This window comes from Anabrus simplex, chromosome 1 (genome assembly GCF_040414725.1).
Source record: "Anabrus simplex isolate iqAnaSimp1 chromosome 1, ASM4041472v1, whole genome shotgun sequence".
Classification (NCBI taxonomy): Eukaryota; Metazoa; Arthropoda; class Insecta; order Orthoptera; family Tettigoniidae; genus Anabrus; species Anabrus simplex.
The window spans coordinates 1,805,115,047-1,805,134,531 of NC_090265.1; the positions used below are offsets into that span (position 1 = coordinate 1,805,115,047).

Sequence of the window (19,485 nt, forward strand, 5' to 3'; positions counted from 1 at the left end):
TAACATCTCGGTCATCGGCCCCTGATGTTACGAGATGAGACTAAATGGATTAAGTTATATTCAACCCACTGACTAGGATTGGAAAAATGAGGAAAATTATTATGAATTTAAAATAAGTAGTGGATCTAATTTGCAATGCCTTATTTTCTTCCAAAATTAAAAAGAGTAAAACGTAATAAAATTGAATAAGGTACTGACATAGAATAAAATAATATATTTGATTCAAATTAAAAACACACAAAGAAAACACATAAGGTTCTTTCCAACACGCAGTTTGCTGTCAGTACACGGACGCATCCACGTATCGCTCTATACGCATGCGCTGACTTTGTACTGGTTCCGGGATTGATACACGATTGGGTTGTGTTGGAATGGATTCTCGTTCATGAACTCCAAGGAATAGGAGTAACGCAATCCGATTAATGCTGAAATATGAAAGAGAGTACGTCACACATAAAGTGGAATGCCGAAATTTTCCCATACTGGCCTTAATGTCTAATGATGCTCACTTCTTTCATATCGATTTGTAATATCTTGAGCAACTCCTCGGCTAAAGCGGAAATGCTCAAAAAACTCATTTTCAATATACTGAGGAACAGTTTCTTCTGAAAAATACATCATATTTAAATTTATATTTTGTTTCACCTGGTAGCTTGTGTCTTTATAAACTATAGGCCTAATGTAACAATACATAAATAACTAAGAAAGATATTTAATTACCGTTACCTAAATAATTTTATTTCTTTTTCTTTTTACGAAAATTAGTACCTCTTCTTCACTGGATGAAGATTTTAAAAAATAGTCACTATCCATCCTAACTTCAGTAACCAAACAGGGAGAAGAGCATGCAATGTGCACAAAAACAGGTGATTAAGGTACTCCAAAGAAATCAGCATACAGCAGGAGGCAACGATACAGTGTTTCTGCGCATGTCACAGAAATGTACGGCTCAGTACATGCTTTAGACTGCGGACTAGTTCTGATCACCAGGGATCGATGCGAAGAGTTAGTTGTAACCCCTAACTGCAGTACATGGATGAATACATGAACGCAATTTTGACTGTGTTGGAAAGGATTTTTCGTATTGCACAAGCGCAAGGAGACCATGTACTGCTACAAGGACTGTGTTGGAAAGAACCTATAATCAATATAAAAAATAGGTTTTTTGCTACTTGTTTTATGTCGCTCCGACACAGATAGGTCTTATGGCGACGATGGGATAGGAGAGGCCTAGGAATAGGAAGGAAGCGGCCGTGGTCTTAAGGTACAGCCCCAGCATTTTTCTGGTGTGAAAATGGGAAACCACGGAAAACTATTTTCAGGGCCGTGGACAGTGGGGTTCGAACCCAGTCTCCGGGATGCAAACTTGCAGCTACATGACCCTAATCGCACAGCCAACTCGCCCGGTAGAATAAAATAGCAAGCAAAGCAAAGTCATCTCCGTACAGAGAGTAAAATAGTTAACAATAAAAAAATAAAACACAAACAGAAACTTTACTTTTAAACACGATAAAACAAGCCACTCTCCCTCAAAAAACGGAGGAGAATGTCTACTGGCCGCTCATCTCGTCACTCCTCTTATCCCGTATGAGCTTCTTATGATGATCCGCATGCCACTGGTTCCAAATCGCATTGCGTTCAAAGACAAGTTCAGATAGCAAGTGATCACTGGACGTGCGTATAGAGTGCGAAGAGAGGAAGAGTGGTAGAGCAGGTGACATTGAAAGAACCAATCACAGTCCAAGTTACAGGATAGCCGGCGATGGGACAGGCTCGAAAATCAAACATATGAGACCATGGATGTGGCAAGGATAGCAGCCAGCAACGCAGCTATGAGCCGGGCTCCAGGGTAAAAGCACTGATTGAGATCCACTGGTTTGTTTTATCATCACCTAACATCGAGCAGCGAGGCTTGGCGATGTGCCAGCAGCCAGGCTCCAGCATAAACGTACCCTAAAACACGGGAAAGTGGAAAATCCAGAAATGAACTAAAACCAATAATTTGGCTAACCATCACAAAAATGAAATATGTAAGGCGTAATTATAATTTTACAAACACGCCTAAACCAAACCAAACTACAGCCCCAATGGGCCTTTGCCTGCCAAACGACCGCTACTCAGCCCAAAGGCCTGCAGATTATGAGGTGATGCATGGTCAGTGTGACGAATCCTCTTATTTCTGGCTCTCTAGACCGGGGTCACCATCTTGCTATTAGATAACTCCTCAATTAAAGGCAATAACGTAGGCTGCGTGGACCTGGAACCAGCACTTATATCCAGGTAAAAATGCCTGACTGGCCGGGAATTGAACCCGGGCCCTCCGGGTGAAAGGCAGGCCAAGTTAGACCGCAGGACCGATTTCAAACTTCAATTACCGGTACGCGAGCTAAAAATCTCAATACTTTATATTCAGTTTTACTGGGGAAACTTTGTGAGTTTTCCATGAAAACTCATTTCAGTTCAGCAACTTTGATCAGCCAAACTCTACGAATAATCTAATAACGCCAAGCCAAGTAGTTTCTAATTCTGTAATGTAATAAAATAGCACATTAGATACAAAAGGGCCGAACATGATGGCAAAATCCCTTCTTTTCTTAATCTTCCATTGTAATTTGGTCACCGGTATACTGCTCATAGTCAGTTTCTGGAAATCTTAAACCATGTAAATTAGGCCTATATCAACTTTTAAAGGTTATGTTGAATTCAAGTTCTGGAATGCATTATATTCAATTCTGCCCGTCACTAACCATAGTCACAATCATACTGGAAGGAGGAAAAATATAAAAACTTCAGAAATTATGGTTATTCGTGACCTTGAGCTCGGCTGGAAAGCATTCGTGACCTTGAGCTCGGCTGGAAAGCATGCTTACTGCACAAGTCAGCAGGCCTGTAAGTTGGAAATGATACAAACTGTTTAAATGTAACGTGCTCAAATAAGACAACTGCAGTATACGACACTGTAAAACAAAAACGTAAAATTCTGTCTTTTAAAGGTAAAAACTTCGATTGTTCCGTATTGAATAGAGAAATAAGAAGATGTACAATATTATAGGGAAGGATCCACCTTTCAATACTCCGTAGTAAAAAGTAGTTACAACCTGTTTATTGGGACCGGTTTCAACACATTTCAAGTGTCATCATCAGCCAATTAGCGAAGATCTTAAAACAACTAATATATTGAACACAGGCAAAATATTAACATTGTATCATATCATAGCAATTCAGTTAATGTTCAAAACACAATAATCACAGTCAAGAGAGTAAACAGAACATCACTATCTTGCGCCGAAAACAAATATATTTGAAGTTCATAAGCAGATCAAGTATGCACTTATGTAAAGTCGTTGCTAGGCAGGTCTTGTAGGCATTTGTTTCTCCGGCCGAAGAGTAAAAGGTGACGTGAATGAAGTCTTAGGAAAACAGTGTAGGATTTAATTTCGTCAAAATCAAAGTGGATATATAGGTTTTAAAATAAGTTAAAACGTTAAAAAAGAATAAAGCCAAATAAAAATATATTAAAACATGTGAAGAAATAATGAAAGAAATACGAGGCTCAACTCGAAACAACTTGCCGTAGTAATTGATAAAGAAATGATAAATAGAGAAAGGGGGTGGGGAACGTTTATTAGAGGGTGGTGATGGTGGTTATTGTTATTAGAGGAAATACAATGGGGCAACAATCCTTTATATAACACTAATTCGAGGGAAAAAAGAGGAAGAGAACCGACACTTCGAAAAATGAAGATATCGGTTAAAGGCCCTTGTCTTCCTTTAACCGATATCTTCATTTTTCGAAGTGTCGGTTCTCTTCCTCTTTTTTCCCTCGAATTAGTGTTATATAAAGGATTGTTGCCCAATTGTATTTCCTCTAATAACAATAACCACCATCACCACCCTCTAATAAACGTTCCCCACCCCCTTTCTCTATCATTTCTTTATCAATTACTACGGCAAGTTGTTTCGAGTTGAACCTCGTATTTCTTTCATTGTTTCTTCCCATTTTTAAATATATTTTTATTTGGCTTTATTCTTTTTTAACGTTTTAAATTATTTTAAAACCTATATATCCACTTTGATTTTGACGAAATTAAATCCTACACTGTTTTCCTAAGACTTCATTCACGTCACCTTTTACTCTTCGGCCGGAGAAACAAATGCCTACAAGACCTGCCTAGCAACAACTTTACATAAGTGCATACTTGATCTGCTTATGAACTTCAAATATATTTGTTTTCGGCGCAAGATAGTGATGTTCTGTTTACTCTCTTGACTGTGATTATTGTGTTTTGTACATTAACTGAATTGCTATGATATGATACAATGTTAATATTTTGCCTGTGTTCAATATATTAGTTGTTGAAAGATCTTCGCTAATTGGCTGATGATGACACTTGAAATGTGTTGAAACCGGTCCCAATAAACAGGTTGTAACTACATTTTACTACGGAGTATTGAAAGGTGGATCCTTCCCTATAATATTGTACATCTTCTTAAATTCTGTCTTATTAGGACCAAAACAGTAATAGGCAATCCCAAGACCTCCCATGGCTTTATGTACCCTGTAAGCTGCAACATCTGGTCTCTATAACAATCTTATACGATATTAAAATACTAGATTTGTGTTAAGGAGCAGTTTCGATTCCCGCCTGAAAGCCTAGGGAGTATACAATGCCATGAGAGAAGTGCCAAAAACCTGTTCGGCGATACCATCAAAAAAAAAGTAGAAATATAAAAATCTAACCCTGGACATAACGTGGACGTTTTACAAGTACGAACATGTGACAAAACTCTTTCCGTCTTCAAAATGCGCTCTGTCTCTTTAATTGCTGTGGTCAGACTGCTTTATGATTTCTGAGGATTCTCTAAACAGTACCACCCGAATGAGGTGCTAAGACGGTCCCATATGCAAGTTCACCGATGATTAATTTTCCACTACAGTACTTGCTCTATCACAATGACTGGGTGTTAACGCTAAGATCCATAAGTATGCCGTAGCCGTCCTTTTGTGAGGTACAGTTTCTTGATAAACGCTGGATCGAGGATTTAGCGTTCATGAGACTGAAATTTCTGGACAGTTGATCTGGGAAATCTTTTCTTCGAGGAAAAAGGTAATGCAGGATTTTTTACGTGATTTAAGTGGGATGCTCACAGGACCACGTAATTTGAACGAATAATCCAGGAAAGCGTTGTTTCTGGGAATGGATAATCGAGGTTCCACTGTACTCTTTATTAAACAAATGCATGATATATACTAAGCATTACTGCCAATTAGCCCAACTGTACAAATTTAAGATATAGGAATATTGCAACTTAAGTCAATTTTATTATTTTTCAGATCAAATGTGAAAAAAAAGTACCATATAGATAAACATAGAAATACTGCAATGCATCTGACAAGCACAGAAAGCTGCATCAACGGAGCCTTTATACCAGTCCACTGTAAACAGCAACCAACAGCAATTTACTTCAGGTCTATGCACTGCAATGGTGTGAGCTATTATCCCGCTGCATAAACAGGAGCATCTTCCAACTTCAGCAAGCAGCCGGGAGCAAACACTGAGTTGGAAAAGAGTGGCATGCCCCTGGTGGAGTCATTTAGGATTGTGGAAGAAGCCTGGAAGTTTTGACCGAACCCCTGGGAAGGTAGCCACTGTAGAGAAAGGTTCGATAGGATCCTGCAGCGGAATCCAAGATTGAAAGCGATGGTAAAGTAGCCAGCATGCTACGAGGTGAAGTAGATTAAATAACTGAAGTAAAACCACATGAAGTGGCTTCATTGAAGTTTTGTCGAATCACTTCATGTGATGTTGAGATATATCTCTCTCGCGAGAGAACTGTACGAAGTCACACGGCGAATTTCGATTTGATTTTTACATATTGGTAAAGGTCTTTAACCCTTAGCGGACGAATTTTTCTTCTTCTGTAGTCCTGCACTAGTCGTATTTTTTTCTAAAAAAAGCTGCATTATTACAATGAAGGTATAATGAATATACAATGTCTGACTCAACACTAAGAATTAATTTATCACTCTACATACACATTATAAGCAATAAACAAGTAGTTAAAAGACAGTTTGCCCCTTTTCTACTTATATTTCTTCTCCATGTGGTACTTCTCGAATCATTCAATTTGTATTTTTTCTCTTGCATAGCGTTTAGTCTCATCAACAATTTGTTGCAACAATTCTTCCGCAACAAATAGTGTAGACAATTCAATGAGAGTAAATGGTTTCTTACCTGCGGGAGGTGAGAAACCACTAATAAAAATGTGTGGTTTCTTTACAAAGTTCGGATCAGCTGGGCGATAAACTCTCCAACCATTGTCTGGCTCACCACTATTTGTATCACTTTCATTATCGCTTTCAACTACTTCCATTTCTCCAGAATTATCATCGCACTCAGGAACATCGAACTCACTGTCCATAGCTGATAATTGTCATCACTGCTGTCAATTTCACATAATGAGCTATATCAGACGAAGTAGCACTACCCTCATTTTCACAGCTGACTAATGCAAACAACAGCCCGTTCTTTATTCACCTGTAAAACTCTTAAAACAAAGTTTTTACGTGTCTAGAAGGCTGTGGCATTCCTGAAGTTTCCATACAATAACTATAGATAGCAGCAGCACGCATAATTGCTTCACATGCGTACATATTTATCGCGGAAACAGCTGTCCGGAACAGGAAACTGGGAAGTCAGGAAATGCCCGACAGTCGTCTGCTAAGGGTTAATCTGAAACAGGTGGAAGTCTAATTTTTCGCTCGTGCTTTTTAAGGGGGTATTTGGGAGCTCCAAGTTGGTGGCGCAGGCCCTGAATCGTACAGTACATTCCGGCACACATCAGCGCTCACAACCAGCGTTTGTCTTGCTTCGCCCTCCCTATCCACTCTAAGTTCTCCACTATCCCCCACCATATACGACTGCCTACAGTTGTGTATATGGGACGGCGAGTCCTATTCTATACGGTCAAGTTCTCCACGACTGATGGCTATTCCACAGGCAGGCGATCGCATTGGATTCCTTGGTTTGTTATGACCGCTTGCTACATTATTGCAGGCAGCTCTTATTAATGCCTACGGTGTTAATATTCCGAAGTTACAGAGCTTTCTGGTAAGGAGCAAATAATGTACATACGAATAAAGTTTGATGCAATTTTGGAGGGAAAAGGCAAACTTAAGGAGGAAGAAGCAGTTTTCGTTGATTCAGAAGATTAACATGGCATTGAGGAGGGGACATCACAAAAAAAAAAAAAAAAAACCAAACAATGAGACGAGTTTAACGAAGATAACATGTCTTGATGGTCGAGGCAGATCCTGCGCGTCAGTGGAACACTATGATTCCGAATCATTGTTGGACATGTATCAAAAAAGAAAGGAACAATGACCTATGTATGCTGAACGGAAGTATAACAAGACAGACAAATTGACATAGAATCGTCAACTGCGTTGAAAACAATGAAGAAATTAGGAAATCTGCAACGGTTCGAGCTTATGTGAAAGAAGAGTTCACCAACGCAAGGATGCGTTATCTATGTTACAAAATCAGACACTGAGCGTTGGACTGGAGAGTGTAGAGAGTTGTATTGCCCCGAACACTCTTTCAGAGTAACTCCTATTTGACAAAACTTGAAAAGGCATTTGAAAATCCGGTTCCGAAAGGTAACCGAACTAGTCAGTAAAACTTTCTAAACAGACGAGGAAGTACGACATGAAGTGACTAATAAGTCTAACATTAATTAATGAATTGCAAGAAGAGAAAGATCTCTGATACCAATATCTGAAATTCGGACCAGTCCCGATTAGAGTACGAAATGGCAACACAGGGAAGTTATGATTTTTGTGGTGTGAAAGACATTCTCGCTATGCTTGTTTGCCGAAATAGTGTTACGCGCTCCCAACAGTGCATATCACATATCCAAAGCCGCAGATATGGGACTTTAGGTCTTTATCGTTTGACAAGGAATTCATGGGAAGTTTGGATCTAGGGTACAAGAAAGTATTTAAGCCTACATGGATGCCTTTAAATATGTCTGATTGTTCATCTTCCAGAAAAATGGGGAAAGGGCATGTACATGTGTGGTTCCAAAACGTTTCCCATCGGCAATAACAGAAAGATTGAAGAAATCATCATCTGATTCATACAGTGGGCAGGGCAAAAATGTACGACTTGAATCCCTCACAAACAAACATGTAAAAATTTAATACATACCGAAAGGAACTACGTATCTTTGCCAGCCGTGTGAGCTTTGACTCTTCCAACAACCAATATGTTTAGTCCGTCGAATGGAAAACATGCAGAGTAAGGAATTTACACGGCCAGTCAAAATTAAAACCCAAAAACATAACTAGTCAAATGCTAGCACATAACCAATTACAACCGGATTATTTTGTACCAATGCTGAAATATGCTTGGAAAGCAGGTGGTTATTCCATTACTGACAATATACCACGATTTCATACTGTCATGATTTGACTGATAGAAAGTGTGCTGGAAACGATTGTACCAATTTTTCGTTTAGAAGGTGTGCACGTTGTTTTCTTGTGTTTTGTTATCCACATATTGTGTTAGATTTTCACTATCATACTATGAACAATGAACCAATGCCAGACTGTGTTAGAATAGTAATTTTTTTTAACATTTTCAATTTCATGATGCAGATATTTGATTATGTATTATTTGTAAGTTAAGTAGTGATCTGCAATCCATTTTTATTGTTTATTTATTCCATAATGAATTCATCTATGTAAAAATATCCCAAGTAACGTCAGTCTTACCTGCCATCGCTTGTACAAAGTGTAGGCAGCTGTATGTGGTGCAGGGCTGCGAGCGCTGATGTGTGTCGGCATGTACTGTACAATTAAGGGTGCGCACCGCCGAATTGGAGCTCCCAAATTCCCCCTTAAAGTGGACTAGCAAAAAATTAGACCACTACCCGTTTCAGATCAATAAGACCTTCACGACTATGTAAAAAGTCAAGTTCGCCATCCAACTTCATACCGTTCCCTTGTCAGTACAAAAACATTCTGTATGACAGAACAAGATTGTTATCGGAAAACATTGAAAAGTTGCTTGTTGTAAATTCCTTTTATACTAATTGAGTGTGTTATAAAATTAGAACTACTTTTTCATGCCTATTTTGTTCCCTATTTTACACAGTGCCCGTTTACATGCCTATTATGGTAAATTAACGAGCCTATATGCCTGCCTTTTTCTTTCTTTTTTTTTTTTTTGCCAGTGGCTTTACGTCTCACCAACACTGATAGGTCTTAAGGCGATGATGGGATAGCAAAGGCCTAGGAGTTTGAAGGAAGCAGCCATGGCCTTAAGATAAGAGCCCCAGCATTTGCCTGGTGTGAAAATGGGAAACCATGGAAAAACATCTCCAGGGCTGCCGACAGTGGGATTCGAACCCACTATCTCCTGGATGCAATCTCACAGTTGTGCGCCCCTAACCGCATGGCCAACTCGCCCGGTCCTGCCTATTTTAACAGGTTTTAGGTGTTTAACAATGAGTAAATAGGTCCAAGAGGTAATTGGTACTGAGGGGGAAAAAAAAAAAAAAAACTGAAGAAGAGGGCAAGGTTATAAATAACTCAAAGTATTGACAAGGCTGATTTTAAATATCAAATATGTATGTATCAGAGTAGAGTGTGCTCGAAACATCAAACATTTTATAGTATTATCTACCACATTACCAAAAAGTACTATTATGCTGTACACACACTACTGTATGAAGTGATTGCATTAGATCAACAAGAACAAACATTTACCTCTTGTCTGCCATGTAATAGCAATTTCAACAAGCTTTCAAAACAGTACAGGAACACACTGTAGCACTACATGATTAGTTTATTGTTAAGTGACAAATCAAAAGCAGTGCATTATGTTGTAATGGACATATATGGGTCAATATGTATTCAGTTTTAGAGAATATCATCATGTAGGATTTACTTCTTGTAAATAAAACACAAATTGAGGCACTTTTTAAAAATTCCTAACATTAGTGTGCACAAATCATTTGCATACACACTATGGTATCTCCAAAATTATGTCCACATCTCTGAGAGATTATTAAACTACGTCAATGTGAAAACACTGAACAGCTCCGTAATCCCACTGAAGGGGCACTGTGGTGTGGTTCAGTGTGTGTGTCTATGGGTTAATGCTAAGTGAAACAAAAAAAAAAAAGTTTGACAAAAAATACTAACCTGAATATATTTTTGTACACCAACCAGCGACTTTTTCAGAGCATCGAAGCTGGAAGAATACAACATCTTCTTCTTAACTTTAGCAGTGTCTGGGCACCATGACATCAAGAAAAGCTTCTGCTTCTTTGACGCCTAAAAATTTGAAAAATCTGGTCAGAATAAAAACAGGAAAGATATTCCTATCAGGAGTAAAAAGAAACCTTGTCAAAACATTCTTGAAGAAAGAATGAAATATAGGCAAAATGCAACAACCATATATACTGCACTTTAATCTTGGTTTTTAAATTATAATTTTCACATACATTGTGTGCTCCCAACATGGCTGTAACTTCTAAACCCTTGTATGTCTACCTTCATCTCCTGAACTTCAGGACTATCATTTCCTGGCAATTTCTGGAATTGTTTTAACAACTTTTTACCAACTTATTCACTTCCATAAATGTAATTCAGTGCAGAGAATACGGATGGCAACAAGAGAGTTGAGTCCATGGCTCTTAACCCATTCCCGTACAAAGACTGATCTCTCCGTCCGAGCTATGCCGTGTCTTCTCTTACTAAGACACGTCCTAGTACCGCACGTTTATGAACGCTGTCTTGACAGCTGTCTTTTGTTTATACTTCGTATTAATACAATAACTTCTCCATAGATGAATGTTTAACATACGATTTCCTTGAAATATTCGCTGTGAAAATAATGCAAGAGATTTGAATATCTCATATCTAAGCATCCGTGGCTTTGACGCACGAGTATAAAAATGGGAGCTTCAAAGCAAAACAAGGAAGAGATACTCAAATTTTTAAAAGAAAGTGACATAGAACTCAACATAAGTGATGGAGATTGGGTTGGAAATGACAGTAGTCCATGTGATAGTGATTAATGTCTGTGACAATGAACAAAATACCCTTACCGGCAAGAACGCCATTGAATATCAGGCTTGCCGGCAATGTATCACCAGCTGTTTCTGGTTGTATTTCAGACAAAAATAAGTGGCAAAGGGAGCATGTAAGTAAATCTCCACAGAATAATATTTGCAGTATTATTGGCAAAATTGACAGACAGCTAGGGGAAGCTCCTGGTGAATTAGGAGTGAATGTATTCCTAACTGAACAGTTTTGGGAGCAAGTAACCAGGCAAACCAATGCTTATGCCAATTTATTTTTGGAATCTGCTGATTAGGATGCTGGACGGAATAGAAGAGATGCACTGGTTTCCTGTTACTGCTGATGAAATGAAGGCACATCTTGTCCTTCGTATTTTGACATCTCAGAATAGGAAGCCTTCATTACAGTGTAATAGAGACCCAATATTTGGGGAAGCTACACCATTCAAGAGATACAAATCCATCCATAAATACCTCCACTTCTCCACTGATTCTCCTAGTACAGAGAGTGATAAACTGAGGAAAGTTAGACCTGTAATGGAATTACATTTAGAGAGGCTTTAGAGAGTGTACATGGCTGGTGAAAAAGTTGGCATAAATGCGAGTTTGATGAAGATCAAAGGTAGAATATCTTTTTACAATACAATCCATCAAAGAGAGCTAGATCTGGCATAAAAATCCACAAGGTTTGTTCATCAGACAATTGTTACTGCTGGAGATTCAATGCTTATACTGGGAAGGTTAGTGATGATGTGTCTGGACCTAAGTTCCAATTTCTTGCAAGTGAGAAAGAAGTAATGAAAATGTACAGAGAACTTCTAGGTAGTTTGAGAATTCTGTACATGGACAACTGGTATGTTCTACCACACTTTTTAGACATCTGCTGGATAACAAGACTTATGCAGCTGGAACAGCAACGCCACACAGGAAGTTCATGCCAAAGGAACTTGGCGATAAAACTGAAGGGATGAACTTACATTTCTGTCCAGTAATGGGGATTTAGCAGTGAAAAGGGCAGACAAGAAGGCAGTTCATATGCTTCCTACACTTGATCATAGGCCAAATTTTGTTGAGGTGAAAAGGCATGTGGTTGAAAGAAGCTAAAACCCAATCTTGTCACTGCCTACAACTGTGGAATGGGTGGGGTAGATTCTCATGATCAGTGGCTGGCATTATTCCCGCTGATGAAGAAATACGTAGAAGGGTACAAGAAACTATTTTTATATGCTGGATATGGCCCTATTGAATGCTAGAGTAGAACACAGCCCGGAAGGCGGTTTGAAGAGGGTTGCACTGTAACATTCGCGCGCTTTGTAGTATGACATATTTTCCGCTGAGCCAATGGAATCATTTCAGTAAGAGTTGCCTGTTTGTGCGGGTCAAGAGTGAATGTTTCGAGTTTTATTTCTAAATATCATAATCAACGAATTTAGGGAACTATTTGCGAGTTAACGATAGATCCAGGAAGAGCAAAAAGACAAGTATTCCGTCAACAGGCGAGGGAAATAGTATTTAAAGTGTATTTGTATTTTGTAAGCATGCAGTAGCAGGCGTTCATAGGCGGAGAAGGTGAGGAACGCCATGTTGCCACGCTTCAAAAGAAGACAGCACTCGCGTGTGGTATTGGCCTGCAAACAGTACAGAGGATAAAACTAGCTTCAGAAATAAAAATAATGCGGTGTTCAGGTCGCCAGAGAAGAATCCTTGGAGGAAGAAGCCAGTGACGGTCCTCAATGATTTCAATAAAAGTGTTCTGTGTACAACAATATTTGATATGTATAAAAACAGCGAATATCCTACGGCACTGAAACTGGACCGTCCATTTACCTTCCTTAATATCCCAAAAATTTTCCTCAACACTTTCGCGGGGTTTGATGTTAAAAATTAATTTGGACTTTTAGGAAACGTTTAAGCCTACGAAAAACATAGGTCATCGCTTTGAAATTCAACATATAACTGGATGAAAAAATGTTTTCACATTCATGCTGTTATGCTCTTGGCACTTTGCCTTCATTTCTCTCAACTTCCATTTAACTTTAATATCTCGAAAATTTCCCAACAGTTTCTCGGGGTTTGATGTTAAAAATTAATTTGGACTTTCAGGAAACTTAAGCCCACAAAAAATATAGGTCATCGCTTTGGAATTAAAGATATAACTGGATGAAAAAATGTTTACACATACATGCTGCCATGAGTAGCCAAATTGGCATCACCGCACCTCATACTTGAGTCTCTCTCTGCGCAACGAAACCGCCTTCCGGGCTGCGTTCTACTCTAGTGTTATTCATCACCTTCCCAACACTGATAGGAAACGAGAATGGTTTACAACCTTCAGAATCAACGTAGCTGAGCAGCTGTTGGCAAGTGTGTTGCCCTCTTACACAACTAGAGGATGTCCAAGCCCAGGGAAACACCACTACGACTTCAGGGGAGGCAGTGGGGACATTGCCCACCCAAACTACATACATCAATGAAAAAAAAAAATCCATCAAAGAAATGCAAAGTCTGCACTGTGCACTGTCTGTGGGTTGCAGAAGGAATAGGCTTTTAAATGCCATAAATGCAAGGTGGCCCTACACGTGGAGAACTGTTTTATTGTATTTCAAACAGGTAAAGACTTCCCAAAGTAAACATGAGAACAGGGTATCCATCTCGTATTATTTTGTTGTAAATACAAGTGTTTCAATTCACTGTATATAGCTGCTGGAATTGCATTTTTAAAATGGTATTCCAGGTCTCTCATTTATTCCCACAAATGGTACCTGAATGGGTTAAAAGTTAAGTGCTCCAAGAATTAATGATAAGATAAAATCTTCCATTAACACAACTAATCTCTCAAGTGCATTTGACAACATTAAGTATAGGATTACTTAGTTTCTGCAGAGTTGTTCCTATCTACTCTATTCTCTACTTGAAAACATTCTTAAATGGCTATCCAAGGTCAAGAGAATTCATTTACCAGCCATATTATGCCTTTGTCTTGATATAGGGCCAATCAGAACAGCCAGATTGGTTAAACAGCAAATGCATTTTAGGTAGTCGCAGTCAAGGAAGACCAAGGATTACCTGGCAGAGAATCTTACAATAAATTTCCTTTCAATGAATGGATAGGAAGATAGCTGAGTCAACAAGACATGGAGAGGGGCGGAAACATTGGCAAGTAAATAGAAGAAGCTGGGGAAATGTTGTCGAGGCCCTATGTTCCACCTAGAAATTAAAGGAAATAATACCAAGTACATTTATATGACTGGGTTGAATGGCATTTTATCAAATGTCCTGGAAAAAATGTACATAGCCTAATAATTCAGTAGTTTATTCATCTGCTCAAAACACTAAAAAGATGGGTCATTTCCGATCCTTTCATGAATTAAACTCAATGGTGTTGCCATAATTAATCGAAGATTTCTTTTAGACTATATGACCAAGACAACGATGCTTAGACTCAGTTTCTAACAAGTTAAAGTAAAGAGGTATAGAACTAATTGAGGCCACAACACTAGTTGCAAATAGAGGATAGTGGTGAGTAAATTCACAGAGGCTTACAGACTGAACAAAAAGGCATAACGATTTATAATGTGTGTATATTACTTCATTTATGCTTCATTTACAGTCTGAAATTTGGGTACCCCAGCCATAATAAATTAAGCACAATGATTCAAAAATCCTAGAAGGATGGAAGGGACAATTCTAAACCCATTGGATTTTACGGAAATGTGCTTCCTATTTAAGTAATTTTGTCCCACTTTTGTTCCATATGCAGGGCATTCACGATTTGAGATTTCCCCACAGTTCATGTCAAGTGGTAAGCACCAGTAAGGGTCAAGTATGAGAACTCTCTATTAGTAGTTAAACATTTTGCAGATTTTTCCGTTTATTTTATGAACGGTTCCACAAATATGGAGCACAGGAGGAATTTGCAACAGGAAGATATAACTACTCTCCAGGAAATAAGTGAAAGGTGTGAGAATGAAAGCACAAGGACAGCAGAATAAATGGAGACAATTTCTCTCAAATCTCTCCTTCAGATTGTTCATCTGAATCTGGCAAGACAAATACCCTCAAAAGAATATTGATACCTAGCCTAATATTATACAGTAGATCAGTCATCTGCTCATTAACGCTAGAAAGACTGATCAATTAACCTAATCTTTACATTAAGACATATGATAGAGAAAAGACGGAGTTTGGAAAAGACATAGCGACGGCATTTATTGACATTGAGAAAGCTTATGACAGTGTACCCAGACAGTTGGTATAGGACACATTAAGGAAAAAACAAGTTAAGTGGAAGTGCAAATGATAAAAGCTATGTACAAAAATTGTGTTCGTAGTGTGAAGACTAGTATAGGAAAAACAAAATGGTTGTAAGATGAAACTGGTCTCGGACAGGAAAATGTACTATCCCCCATACTATTCATCGCCATGGATGAAATTCATAAGAATATTGAATGGAGATTGGAAAGACAGGCAACAAAAGCCATGTTTGCAGATATAGTGATATGGGATGAGAATGAAATGGAAGTGCAAAACCAAGTAGATGTATGGAATCAACAGATGGAAAAATTTGGGATGAAAGTAAGCACAGAGAAAAGTAAAACAATAGTGATGACAGGGGAAGGAAGAAAGAAAGGAAGAGGAAAGATAAAACTGAATGGGAAAATTCTGGAAGGGGTTAAAAGTTTCAAGTACTTGGAAATTGTGTACACAGAAGATTGAAAGATAACAGGCAAACAGCTCCTACCAGAGTGTAAGGTGTATTTCGTGGAATCAAGATGTCCTGAAGATATGTAAGAAAGTATTATATTCAACCTATTATGAACCCATACTAACCTACGCAGCTGGATCGTGGACTACCACAAAACGAGAGGGGAGTAGAATACAGGCAGCGGAGATGAATTCCTAAGAGATATCGAGGGCAAGACCAGAAAGGATAGAATTAGAAATGAAGAGGCAAGGAAAAGGACAGGAATCTGGAAACTTCCAGACAGGATAGAAACAACAGAGCTGAAGTGGTATGGGCATAATATGAGAATGGGAGGGAGAAGAGAGTGCCAAAAAAAGCTTTTTCAGAGAAGTCAACAGGAAAGAGACCTCGAGGAAGACCCCGAAAGAGGTGGACAGATTAAGTGTGGGAGTGCATAGAGAAGAGGGGAGGAAAACCAGAAGATGTACTTAAAAAAAGGAGAAGAGCGGTGGAGAGAAGGCAGCGATGGAGGTCCTTCAATCATAACCCGACCTAGGAAGCTGGGGCCTGTTCCATGAACAAACTTTACAACTTTTCAACTTTGCACTTCACTTTTCAATTCTTGCAAAGTGCAAAGTCCCTCTGTTCCACCATGAACTAGGTTGTACTTTTCAATTTCTTCGCAAAGTGAAAAGTCTTTGCAAATGAGTCATCAAATCGAGTTTATTCCATGAGCAAACTGTATAGGCCTAATACTGTATGATTTTAATGCTTTACTTTTTGCGGCGAACTTGGCGGTATAATTGTTGTACCGTTAAAGTTTTTATCATAGGAAAGAAAGGTTATTACAAGAAGCTGGCTGTGCTAGAAGTTGTCAAGGAGAAACGTGACATCCTGTTTTGACAACTTTAAAGATAACCTCTCAAATGATGACATCAATGTCAACGAGAGTACCGTCAACACATCCACACATAGAAGGAAATTCACCCTTCTTTAGAAATCCCGTCGCTATATTATGTGGATTATCAGGCCAACATACTGTTAGGGAATATTACATTTACTATAACATCTCCGACTTTGGTAACAGTTCGCAAATAATTGATTTTGATGTCCTATGCATTGCTGCTACACCGTGCAGCTGGGCACCATTTACTAACCAATGTAAGCATATACGAATTTGTTTTTTTTCGGAAAGGAATTGACTTCTTTTTGTTGCATGTTTCAATAAATGACCGATCATTTCAAGAATATAGTTAGCCTGTGTTGGGTTAATACGAAATCACTTGCGTTATTACGTCGAAGTGAGGTTATGAAAATTAATCCTGTTATTGTACGTTCTATTATTGGATTCTCATCACTGTTCATCACTCGATGCTAACAAAAGGTCACGTCGTAATGTGTTTATATCACTAAACCAAATTCTCCGCCGAGAAACTAATGTAGATACTTGTTAATTAACATATAAAAAGGGAATCATCTCCTTGCAAGAATTATGAAAACTTTTTACTTCATTTCTTTGCACTATGCATTTCTGTACCAATGGAGGAACATAACAGGCTTGAAAAGTGAAAAAATTCCTAACTTTTCACTTTGCAAGCTAAATCTGAAAAGTGATGGTGGAACAAAATCTGAACTGAAAAGTGCAAAGTGAAAAGTTGCAAAGTTCGTTCGTGGAATAGGCCCCTGGAAACGGGAAATGAAGATGATTATGATTAATAACTTTAGGATTATGATCAATTAATAATTTCAGGTGAAAGACGAAGAATTAAGAAAAACCCTGTACCTTCAATATTTTCATGGATTGACACCAGTACTTTGGAAATAATAGCGGGAAGCTTTCCAGGTATGGAAGCAGCCCATAACACTGTGGTGGTGGTGGTGGTGATATCCTGAATCACCAAACCACCTATAATTTGACCACTGAAGCACCATTAATTTCAGACTTCCTAAACACTAAATAATTCATCAATTCCAAATTTGACATATTTAAATCTGTCCAATTAGCTGAAACAGGCCCTCGAAAACAGTGGGCTAAAGGGTAATTCAATTCAGTCATACCGGAGTAACCTACAGGTATTGCAATCGTACCAATTGTGTGCTTTATAAACACCTCTATCCTACTATATATAACTAATATTTTCGAAAGGCAATTTGCACTTAACCTTAACAAAAAATACTAAAAGAAAAGGTTGCTAAATTTAGCTTTTACCTTAAAATGAACTACTACTTTCTGGATATTATCTCACCCTCTTCCCTTCATCTCTTGAATCCGATTGCACCTATCTTACTTCCTTTTTCTTTGAAAACATCAGTAGAAAACAGTAATTTCATTTTCATGCAAATAAAGTAACAGTTTCTTTATGATTACCAGGAATGCTTTAAAACTGGTAATACAATAAAACTATTTTATAGTTGAGAATTGGTTGAGAAGTGGTGATCATAAGACCTAATAGTTTCGGCAGAAATTCAGCATGACTTACCGCACTTTTATAGCATAAGGATGCAATATGTTAGAAATCATGACTTGAATACCTTGTAGAGGAGAGATGTGTTCACTGCAACAGCCAAGAACCCACCTGCCGTCCCCCAGAAATATTCTTGCTTTTATAACCTAATACAATTTATCACACACCATAGTCCATCACCTAACTATGTACCAGCATTTCCATTGGGTGAGACAATGGGATATGACATCACTCCCAGCAATGAAGTAAAATGAATTCCATTACCAACCCGCGCACAAGAAATACACGAGTGAATGCAATCTGTAAAGAAAGAACTATTCAACTCACCTTAAAGTAGGAGAGGGTACAGTATGCTTGCAGCTTTAATAAACTCATGCACCCTTGTGTCAGCAGCAAAGTTCATCTTAAACAGGAACTCTGCCAAGTAGCTGGCAAAGTGGGCTTTCCTTCACCCGAAGCCAGGAATGGAGTACGACCCGTGCTAAAGATGCCTCCACCTGTTCTCGATAATTTGTGTGTGTACCGGCGGACTATTCCTTGGCATCACCCTCCTATTACCCCTATTCATATGACCACTCCCCCTGCTATCAATAATTGAATGGTTGACACGAAGGTGTACGAATCCTTCGTGTTCCAGACAGTCGTAGGACTTCAAACAGTCCGAAATGATTATAGTACCTGGCAACACCCACTCTAATTACTGCAAGCAATGTCTCTCCTTATGCCTTCTCTCGACAGCAGCAACAAAATAAACAATGTCCTTCCGTACGCCTTCCTCGATTGTACTTTTGACCTCCCAAATTAGCTTTCATCAATTCTTACGACGCCAGGACCACCAATTTTTTTCTTATCGGCATCCACCCATGCCACACAAACTTATCTACAAAAGTTGCACCAATCAACAAAAGTGGTTTGGGAAAAAACCCAACTCCAGGTTGATAGTCGGGCCCAGAGGTTTAGGCAATATGCATCACAGAACACAGAAGTAATGTATTTCAAATAGGGATAACTTTCACTCAGCAAAGAACGTAGTTTTAAAAGCACTCTCATACTAAGGGCACCCTCTTTGCTTTTCCTGCGACAGCTGAAAACTATCCGATTGTTTTTCTTAAGAAAAGTCAACTTAATGTCACAACCACACTTCTCATACACTCTCTCCCTAAAAAGCAAGTTGTGCTGCTGATAGAATTCCACTAAATAACTGAATTTCTCGTAATTGCACGCAAAAGCACTAATCCTAATGAC

At 38.6% G+C, this 19,485-nt stretch overlaps 1 protein-coding gene across 1 annotated transcript in view; it reads right to left on the reverse strand.

Annotated features, from left to right (window-relative positions):
* The window catches only part of tsr (Cofilin/actin-depolymerizing factor homolog tsr), a 134,914-nt gene that overhangs the window by 8,518 nt on the left and 106,911 nt on the right, over positions 1 to 19,485 (reverse strand). The window contains exon 4 of the mRNA XM_067138553.2: positions 10,211 to 10,342. Within this exon, the coding sequence (XP_066994654.1) occupies positions 10,211 to 10,342 (132 nt within the window). The remainder of the gene's footprint in view (positions 1 to 10,210; positions 10,343 to 19,485) is intronic.